The following is a 9,211-nucleotide window of genomic DNA, read 5'->3' as shown; positions in this document are numbered from 1 at the left end:
TGCTTGTTTTTGTTGTATAAGTTAAAAATAAACAGTCCTAATACGACCACACCAATAGAGTGTTATGATGAAAGAGAAAGAGATATTTTGACAAGTACCCAAAAGGAAAGTTATAATAAACTGGTCTTCGGTCTTCTCGCTCTTAACGTACCACGTTGAAAGAGAAGTAAATACTTTGACAAGTACCCCAAGGCAAGTTATAGTAACTAGTCTTCGGTTTTCTCGCTCTGATCATAACAGAATATAACAGATTTTTAGGTTAACCGCGATCACCATTTTGATGATTATATGGCTCTGACAACAGTTTCATTGACATTTCCCGTTTGGAAGAAGAATTTTGTGTGTTTTCGTTTACACGATTAGAACAGTCAACTGAAAATAAACAAAATAATCGAAACAAATGGAAAAAGCACAGGACAATCAAGTGATTGGCAATCCCAGACGCCTTGTACTCAAACAGGCCGTTGCGAATATTTTACAGGAAAAAGGATTCGAGACGGTGGAAAAACAGTGCATCGAAACATTGACCGAAATGATACAAAGTTGTACGTACCGACAAGACGTGATTCAGTCTCCACATTCCTAAAACTCATTGTCCCCCGACAGTAATCACAGAAATAGGCCAATCATCGAGAAATTATTGCGAATTATCTGGTCGAACACAGCCGGTCATTGGTGACGTTGTGGTCGCTCTGATAAACGCTGGCATCAGCATCCAGGGCTTGGAAACGTTTGCAAAGCGTGAAAGCCGAGTGATATTACAACCACCACAGCAGATTAGCGCCACCAAGCAATTGAATTTACTGCAAGCTGGTACGAAGAACTCTCATCCCACCCATATACCCAATCATTTGCCAGTACTGCCAGATCCTCATGCATACATTCGAACACCGGTTCGTTGGTGGAAGGGTAAGCACGACTGGTAGAATGTCTCACATTGAATCTTTTCAGACACACAAACAACCGGTTACCGAGTACGAGGCGATTCGGGAGAAAGCTGCCAATCAAAAGAAAGATGTGGAACGAGCGCTGACACGATTTTTAGCCAAAACCAGCGAAACGCACAGTTTGTTCGACGTGGAAGATAATCAAATGTTTCCGTGTAAGTTGCACAGTGCACGATAAATGTAAGCGAAACATCCCAACCGTTGATCCGTTAATTTGTTTCAGTAATCGCATGCAAACCGGCATTTCCCACATATTTACAAGCGCTTAACCCCACCGACCAGGTGTTCGATTTCGAAGAGTTGGAATACCACTATCAAGTAGCCAATAGAACTGAGGATGCACCGAGCAAAGGTATTATTTTCCACATAGATTTCTCGTTTGGTGGTTGAAAAGCGAAAAAAAAATCTTCCCAGATGCTGGCGACGATGACGACGATGATGGTGACGAAATGAAGGAGAGTAAATCAGAAGAGAAAATGGACGACACTGTATCGACCGAAATGATTGGAGCGGTAACAGCCGCGAACAATAGTCCAACGATCGATAATCCGTATCTGAGAGCCGCCAAAATTCCCAAATGAAAACCGAGCCGATCGAATGGAATTTTATAACTTTCGTTGCGAATGGAGACTATACAATATAAATGAGTGTGTTACGTTGATGAAATAACAAAATCGTTTTTCTTGACATCAGTAGCCGAGTCGGCGCGACGATGCAATTTCCCGTGTCTAGCCAAGCTGCTCGATTGTGTAAACGATTTACCGCAAAAACAAACGTAGTTCCGTTCGTTGGTGTGCGACTTCATGTGGGAACTCAATCCACTGGATTGGTTGAACCTGAGAATGGAGAAACGTGATTTCGTAATTTACTTATCGGTCGTCACATACTGTGTGAGTTTGTGTCAATAAGGATGTTTAGCTGCTAGGGGATCAGTGTTTTAGTGGCACAATTAGTGTATAAAACATGTATGAATCATTGTTCTAGGGCTGGACTGGCCACCGGCAATAAAATTTCAAACGCTAATAAAACGCCTATGATCAGCCCGGGCATGCTAGGATATGTGCTTTGAATAGAGGGAACTTGAGGAATCATTACCTTCTGTGGCAGATCTTACAGGCATATGGCTTGTCGCCATTGTGTATACGTTCGTGAGCCTTCAAATCCCCCGACTGTGCGAATGCTTTTGGACATAGTTGACATCGGTAGGGTCTTTCACCATTGTGCGTTCCTTGAAGCAGAACCACAAAACGTTTCGTTTATTGTAAGCGATTGTTACAGCCAAAGGCATTGAATTTTCAGCCTCTTACTGTAACCGATGCTGTACTTATGGCAGAGAAAATATTGTTTCAATTTGGATTTTTGAAATTTGGTGAAACACCCTCCAAAATTATCAAAAATTGGGTTCTTTCAAGTACTAGATTTCTCACAAAATTTTTAAATTCTTTTTTTTTCTTAAATCGAAGCAATATTTTGTATGTCATAAATGCAGCAACGATTAATAGCCCAATCCACAGCCACAACAAATTTGCACTTACTTAAATGTATGTTCAGGTGGGTTACCCGCGAAAATCTTCGACCACAATGCGCACAGAGGTACGGTTTTTCCCCGGAATGCGATCGAAAGTGAATGCGCAGATCTGCAATCAAAACATTGAGCGTATAAAAGACACATCAGATATTCCCGTGAAGAATCGCTAAACTCAAATCGCCAACCATTTTTTAGATTGACAAAAAAATCTTCAACTTTCGTTACCCTTCCTTCACACTCTTTCCTGGCGTTTCTTCACACTTTGGCAATTTTCTTGGCCTTTCTTCATTCTTCACACTTTGGCAATTTTTCTGTGGAGTTTCTTTACACTTTGGCGACTTTTCTTGGCCTTTTTTCCCATCCCACTTTGGCCATTTTTTGAATTGAGAGGAATTCTTTTGAAAAACAGCCTACCGAAATCGGACGCATTTTTCAGTGGACTTTTTTATACGTCCCTAGAAAGGTGTTCAACCCTAGAAGCCAAAACCACTTTAAAATCTTACAAAAATTTCTCCAGTTACACGAGCCGTACAGGGTCATGTGGGAAGTCATTAGAAAGGTAATCACACGTACCATTGAGCCGAATAGGGACTTATTGTGTTTAAAATTCATCAACACTGAAATATGTGCAGTTGAAGTTTTCAACCGCAGACTTACACTTTTCTTACTAAAATTTCTCGAAGTACACAAAACGTACATGGTCGTGTGGAGTATCATTTGAAAGGTAATTTAATGCTTAATGCTTAAATTTTGGGCAAGTTTTCGGTTTTTGATCACCAGCCACACAAACTTCGAAGTGTGAAGAAACGCCAAATTTTGTTTTCTGCGATTTGACTTTGGCGATACTTCACGGCTATACATCAGATAAGCATGCCACACTTTCTCTCACCGTTAGATGTGTGAAATCCTTTTGAACAAACCGAGCATATGAATCGTCTAACGTCAGAATGCGTACGTTTGTGTTGCTGTAAAATATTTGCCGATGTGAAACTACGACCGCACGCGGTACACAAATGCTCCCGAATCCCGGTGTGGATGGAATGGTGCGTACTCAGAGATGTTTTCTTGTAGAAACCTCTCTTGCAGATCTCGCAGATAAATGGCTTGATGCCTGAATAGGGACAGTGTGCTTAATTCAGTCTCACGGTAAAAGACGGAGAGAAACTAACAAAGCTGGACATTGCCCATATTAAGATTCGGCTCTACATGCAATGCCTGGTTGTACGTTACCTGAATGAACAGCTCGATGTAGCACCAAGTTCGCCTTGGTCGTATAGCTTTTCGGACAATCGTCGCACTGATGTGGCTTGTTAACGTTCCGGTCGTTCCGTACGTGATGTTGGTTGGCCAAATGATGGTCCAGTTTTTCCGACGTTGAGAATTTTTTCGAACAAATGAGACAATTGTGCGTGTTTTTCGTTAAATGTTCTTCGTTTAGCTTGTCCTTTGCTGCTTTGGCTGTCGGCACAGTATCAGCAATCGGCACACGAGTCGCAACTTTGTCATCCAATAGTTTATCGACGACGATGTCATTATAAGAAGGATCTAAATCGTTCGGTGCGGAATTGATTGCGTCTATGATTGCGGTTGAATTAATCGACTGTTCGTCATTGATTTCCAAACATTCGTCACTCAGTCCCATGAACATTCGATTCGACACAACGTTCAACAGAAACTGTTCCGATTGTTCGACTTGAAATTTTAACTCGCAACAATCGCTTAGTCGACGCACACAAGGACTGCAGACCGTTTGCGGAATATCCTTGTCGTCAGACAGCTGGAATTCGGAATTGAGGGAAATTGTTATTCGACAATTCATGTGACATCCAATCCATTAACATTATACCTTGTGTGACAGACACAATCTCATTATGTCGATCAAAGAAATGGTTCTCGAGTCAATCGTAACTGAACTGTAAATCGAGGAAAATTCGTAGATTTCGGTGGTAATTTCCATGTTATCATGTTGGAACGCTAAACTGTTCGTTTGTTTACATTGAAGGCATATTCGACAAATTGTTTCCAGATTTTCTAAATGTGGGTCCATCTCCGTCTTTCTTGCTATATACGACAAGTCACAAAACGATCTCCGAATTCCGTTGCAAATATTTCATATTTCAGTGGTCTCCGGAAGCACAAAAATTATTGAAATGTTTTGGGAGAAACTGCGTATCGAGTTACAATGTGTCAAAGTTGAGGCGATAAAAAACTATCTTACCGATCCAGTGACGTCGGTATAGAATAAAACAAATGGGTTTGTTCCAAGGTCATTTCGAAATGTCAAATTTCGTCCATATAAGGCAACTTAACCTCAACTTTCAGGTTGACGCAAATTTTAACGAAAACTTTGCAAAGAAATTGGTTGACGTTTAGGTTATGTTCATCTCTGTGGATGAAATCGTTGTCGTTCGTGTTATCAAAGTTTGGGTTTACAGTTAATTGGAGCAAACCTATACGGTGTTTAAGTGAGAGAGATGGCGAAACGAAAACCTATTGTTTTATCTCGCTGACCGCTGTCAGATTCTTTTGTATTTTTGTTGACAGCAGACCCGAGTTGATTTTCCATGTCGTTCTACTTGAACAGTGTATTATAGGTTTCTTCCATCGTACGGTAAAAACGAATTTTGACAGGCCGAAAACAACCGACCGTTATCCACAGAAGCAAACATAACCGCAACTTAAACAAATTTGTTTGTTAAAACTTCAAAGTGAGGTTGTGTTGGCTTCTCTGTGGATGACGATTGACATTTTGAACGGCCTTGGAAGAAACCTATTAGGACTCAAGCTCTAATGCCAAGTGCTGATATGCCACGCCAAAATTACATGGGAAATCATACATGTTACAAAATGACAGCGCGTGGCGTGATCTATGTATTAAGAACTTCCCACCCATGCATGAGGTTTACCTAGCGAATCCTTTCCGACAACACAAATCTTCTAGCTACCGATATACAAGATCGCGTGTGGCCGGTCCTAACTTATACTAGATACATTTGTAAGACATTTGGGTGAGTAACCGTAACCTTTTTGTTGGACCGCAACGCTTAACATGAATACCGAATTATCGATAAGTTAGCAATCCTTAGTGGAAGGCTATCTTTCACAGACCTTAAAAAGAAGGTCATCGCTCTAGCGGCTCTACCCATTAGATACATTATACCTAATCAGTCACTATGTCAGCTTAGAGCGCTTTGTTTCGGTCAGTTATAAATATTTTTATTGATGGAAAAAGTCGTAACACTAAAGTCACCTTTTGCAACCGCAGCCACTGTGTATGTGCAACAAGTTGATATGATCAGCTGATGATGTGTACGATGACAGGACAGCGACACTTTCTGCACATGTGTCAGTGGCATTCATTTTTGTTTTCGTTTTGCATCAACGATCGTGTGGATTTTCATCCGACAAGATAAGATAGGAGATGTGGTGATAACCGAACTGTGATAGAAGACAGACAAGAATTTTTGTTTAAAGGAAAGTGTGCGTGTGCCAAACATGGAGCCATTTGTTCCGTCGCTATTTTTCTACGCCATTGTGGTCGGATTTTGTGAACTGTGTCGCCGGGGATGTGATAAATATTTGAAAAATTCCGGTTCACCAACATCGCCGAAAGGATTTCTAATTTCGGCTATCGGCGCTCTGCAAGCGATTACATGTGTCTATGAAAATCAATTGGTCGTCCAGCATTACGGTCTGGGTGGCTTTGCGGTCACCGTATTTTTGCTGTTGAATGTGCATCGACTAACCAATCGGGGATGTATTCTGTCACCAGCCGCTGTCTCGGAACGCTATTTGATTGGTCAGATGGGAATACGGGATTGTGTGGGTGTTTTGGTGGCTGAACTATTAGGCGGAGCATTAGGATTCAAATTGGCTGGCCTGTTCTGGCGATTGGGACTTAGCGAACAACACTTTGTACATTACAAAACATTCGATTGTATGCTGGCCTACAAGGTAAAGATTCTCGCTGATGCATCATCGTACTGTCCTCAGTTGTGACAACTAATGATTTTCACTCTCGTTAGACTCCCATTTTGACGGTCGCCCTGTACGAATTTTTGGCAGTTATGGCGATTCGTATCATAATTGGCTACGTTACGAAACATAAGCCAAAGTATTCTGCCTATGCAATATCGTTATCCGTTAGTCTTCTATTAACCATAGGTAAGTCAAGCATGTCCGATTTGAGAAATCATTAACATAAAGCCGGTGCGGATGCGAAGACATAATATGATGGGTTGATATTGTCGAGGAAATTAGAAATTTGACACAATTTTCTGGTCGGTTTGATCAGAATCAAATTTTCGGTGGTTACACCTTCTTCAGAGGCTAAGCCAGTGAGAGAGTCTAATCGTTTTTTTGTACTTTCGATGTTTTCAGGAATCGCTACAGTTGGACCAGTTGCATTGAATCCACTGGTCGCCCATGGACGATTCTTTGGCTGTAAAGGCATTTCCCACTACGAATATGCGCTCACTTATTGGCTGGCGCCAATATCGGGATGGATACTTGGCTGGCAAGTAGACAAACGTACTGTCACTGCGCCGAAACGTCATTTGAAAAAGAAATGATCTTTCTGGAGTCATTCAGTCATCACATCCACATTAACTTTTCGTATCATAGTCGATACAAAGACTTCGATACAATTTTGAATTCATTATTTTTTTGTTCTTTTCGTTTTATCAATCGTATGCGGGCAGCATAATATAGTATTATAGTTACTGACTGACGTTGCTACTCATAGAATTTTGTGTAAAAATATTGACAAAAGAAAATATTTGAAGAAATTATTTTTTACAATGCAAATGACTCAAGACATTCCTCAGATAAAGTACCTACACATTACAACGCCATAAGTATTCAATTTTGTTGAATCGACCGAATAATTCAATTTTTTTTACTTGCGTTTTTTTACGAAATATTTTTTTTTTTTCAACTATGGGCTTCCGAACAATCAAGGACATCTCTATCCTTAGAACTATTCATAAATATATTAAATGGAAAATAAATAATTGTATTGGACAGATGAGAGCAGTTTTATTTGCCAAATAATCCTGATCATAACCACTGGTTTATTAACCAGCAGTTCATAAATCAGTAAAAAGAATAAGTAAATTCCGTCACCCACACTCCTGAAGGTAAAAGGGTTAAGTTTAATTTTATCGTGAGCTTATCGACATAAGTTGAGTATATCGTATAAATCCACGATTGGTAGCTCTGAAGGGTTTAATATCGAGAATCTGTTATTTGTGAGTATTTGTGGAGGGGTCATTCAAAAAGTATGTCGAGCTCGGAGATCTGGAGCTTGACAGTCCTTACATTTTTTAAAACATTTCATGCATTTTTTGAGACAGGGGAGGAGAAAAATTTCGATTTTAGCGTGACTTACCCCTGAAGCCTCCGAATTGTAACTATTCATATCAAGGAAACTGTTGTCCTGGAAACAAACAATAAATCTTGTCCGACTTGAACATATATTTCTTGGTCGGAAAGCTGTGGATTCAGGTTCCATAATTGCAAAAGTCTGTCAATAGATTGAACATGAGCTGTACTGGGGTCTAACAATTAAAGCAATTAAAGAATCAAGCGGAAACAGATCAATATTATGTTAGCTTTTCCTTTCGTAAAATCCCTTCGGTTTTCAATTTATTTTCTCCTATTTTAGCGATCATGATATTTGGATATACGAAGACATTACAGTTAGAGACAGCGAAATTTAAGCACAAATTTCCTTAAGCCGTTTTTCAGCTGATCCATACAAACAATTAAAACTGTTTATACGTCTCCATACGGTTTTACCACTGCGGAGTGGGTGTAGCAGCTTCAACCGTATTCAAGTATAAAGAGGAGAGTTTTGATTGTATGTGTGGATCAGTTGAAAAACAACTGAAGCAAATTTCATTGCCTCTGACTGTACCCATAATTTGGAAAATGAAAAATAAAAAATTTCGGAAAATATGGAAAAATTTGAGAAGATTAGGGAAATTATTTTTCCAAAAATAGTCTTTGATTAAATTTCTTCATTTTTTCGGTTAAGACCTCAATAAACTGTCCAAAATTCAGAAAAAACATTTCTTTAAAATGGATTGATGTCTAGGCAGTGTGTGGTTGGATGAGAAAAATCCTAATTTTACTTTGTCTAATGTATACCATTACCATTATGCCATTAAGAGCCTTCATCTCATGAGTGACGAAAACATTTGCTACGAAGAAACGAAAGAAAATTCCTTAAAATCGTCATAGAAGACAATTATTCCTTCTATTGATATATTATAGCGACATTGTGCCCGTCCTATAAAAAGTTATCTTTCTCTTTTGAAGTTATACTAGCGATTGCAGCACAAAATGATATCAAAAGGAAAAGTCACGTTTCTCAATTTATATTTGATTTGCAACTGGGTGCTTAATACGTGTGCGTAAATTGCTGTGTAACGTTAACATATCACAAATTGTGGTTTACAATCAATCTAACCATTTTTAGCATTTTCTTATCTTCGTTGTTAAATACAAAGTAGCAAATTGCAGGTTCCTGCACTTTTATCTAAATGATTCGAAATTGGAATTGGTTCTGTAGTTAAAATGAGATAACAAGGCCATCAAAGTCTAATTTCTGTATGAAATAAGAAAGTGGGGTCGCTCGTTTTTTTTCCTTTAAGAAATTTGAACGAGCAGACATCGTTCTAGTGTGTGTATGCTAATATTATTGCACGAAAAATACGTGATTCGATACACCCGC

The 9,211-nt window shown here is 39.4% G+C and overlaps 3 protein-coding genes across 4 annotated transcripts; 2 read left to right on the top strand and 1 right to left on the bottom strand.

Annotated features, from left to right (window-relative positions):
- Positions 1 to 314: 314 nt before the first annotated feature.
- LOC119084047 (transcription initiation factor TFIID subunit 8) lies at positions 315 to 1,614 on the top strand. The gene is made up of 5 exons (XM_037193883.1): positions 315 to 545; positions 607 to 893; positions 952 to 1,102; positions 1,171 to 1,299; positions 1,362 to 1,614. The coding sequence occupies exons 1-5, from the start codon at positions 401 to 403 to the stop codon at positions 1,526 to 1,528; spliced, it is 879 nt and encodes a 292-aa protein (XP_037049778.1). The 5' UTR covers positions 315 to 400; the 3' UTR covers positions 1,529 to 1,614.
- LOC119084036 (zinc finger protein 664-like) lies at positions 1,541 to 4,684 on the bottom strand. 2 transcript variants are annotated; one of them, XM_037193868.1, is made up of 6 exons: positions 4,322 to 4,684; positions 3,712 to 4,252; positions 3,365 to 3,592; positions 2,483 to 2,584; positions 2,043 to 2,175; positions 1,541 to 1,783 (listed from the first exon to the last, which is right to left on the bottom strand). In XM_037193868.1, exons 1-6 carry the CDS (start codon positions 4,520 to 4,522, stop codon positions 1,600 to 1,602), a joined length of 1,389 nt encoding a protein of 462 aa, XP_037049763.1. In that variant the 5' UTR covers positions 4,523 to 4,684; the 3' UTR covers positions 1,541 to 1,599. The 2 variants fall into 2 exon arrangements, with proteins under 2 accessions (XP_037049763.1, XP_037049762.1); XM_037193867.1 differs by having other exon boundaries at positions 3,365 to 3,586; positions 3,706 to 4,252; positions 4,322 to 4,683.
- A 1,115-nt stretch (positions 4,685 to 5,799) lies between these two features.
- LOC119084055 (putative aquaporin-10) lies at positions 5,800 to 7,499 on the top strand. The gene is made up of 3 exons (XM_037193891.1): positions 5,800 to 6,429; positions 6,501 to 6,639; positions 6,856 to 7,499. Exons 1-3 carry the CDS (start codon positions 5,971 to 5,973, stop codon positions 7,044 to 7,046), a joined length of 789 nt encoding a protein of 262 aa, XP_037049786.1. The 5' UTR covers positions 5,800 to 5,970; the 3' UTR covers positions 7,047 to 7,499.
- The last annotated feature ends 1,712 nt before the right edge of the window (positions 7,500 to 9,211 follow it).

This window comes from Bradysia coprophila, unplaced genomic scaffold (genome assembly GCF_014529535.1).
Source record: "Bradysia coprophila strain Holo2 unplaced genomic scaffold, BU_Bcop_v1 contig_732, whole genome shotgun sequence".
Classification (NCBI taxonomy): domain Eukaryota; kingdom Metazoa; phylum Arthropoda; class Insecta; order Diptera; family Sciaridae; genus Bradysia; species Bradysia coprophila.
The sequence above is the reverse complement of the archived record's forward strand: the minus strand, read 5'-3'. Positions and strand labels throughout refer to the sequence as shown.

Coding starts and splice junctions, on each gene's coding strand:
- LOC119084047 (XM_037193883.1), top strand. CDS start 401: ATGGAAAAAGCACAGGACAATCAAGTGATTGGCAATCCCAGACGCCTT. Junction 894..951: donor ATGCATACATTCGAACACCG/GTTCGTTGGTGG, acceptor GAATCTTTTCAG/ACACACAAACAACCGGTTAC. Junction 1,103..1,170: donor AGATAATCAAATGTTTCCGT/GTAAGTTGCACA, acceptor AATTTGTTTCAG/TAATCGCATGCAAACCGGCA.
- LOC119084036 (XM_037193868.1), bottom strand. CDS start 4,522: ATGGACCCACATTTAGAAAATCTGGAAACAATTTGTCGAATATGCCTT. Junction 4,253..4,321: donor GATTGTGTCTGTCACACAAG/GTATAATGTTAA, acceptor TCCGAATTCCAG/CTGTCTGACGACAAGGATAT. Junction 2,176..2,482: donor CCACCTGAACATACATTTAA/GTAAGTGCAAAT, acceptor TTCTGCTTCAAG/GAACGCACAATGGTGAAAGA.
- LOC119084055 (XM_037193891.1), top strand. CDS start 5,971: ATGGAGCCATTTGTTCCGTCGCTATTTTTCTACGCCATTGTGGTCGGA. Junction 6,430..6,500: donor ATTGTATGCTGGCCTACAAG/GTAAAGATTCTC, acceptor CACTCTCGTTAG/ACTCCCATTTTGACGGTCGC. Junction 6,640..6,855: donor TAGTCTTCTATTAACCATAG/GTAAGTCAAGCA, acceptor CGATGTTTTCAG/GAATCGCTACAGTTGGACCA.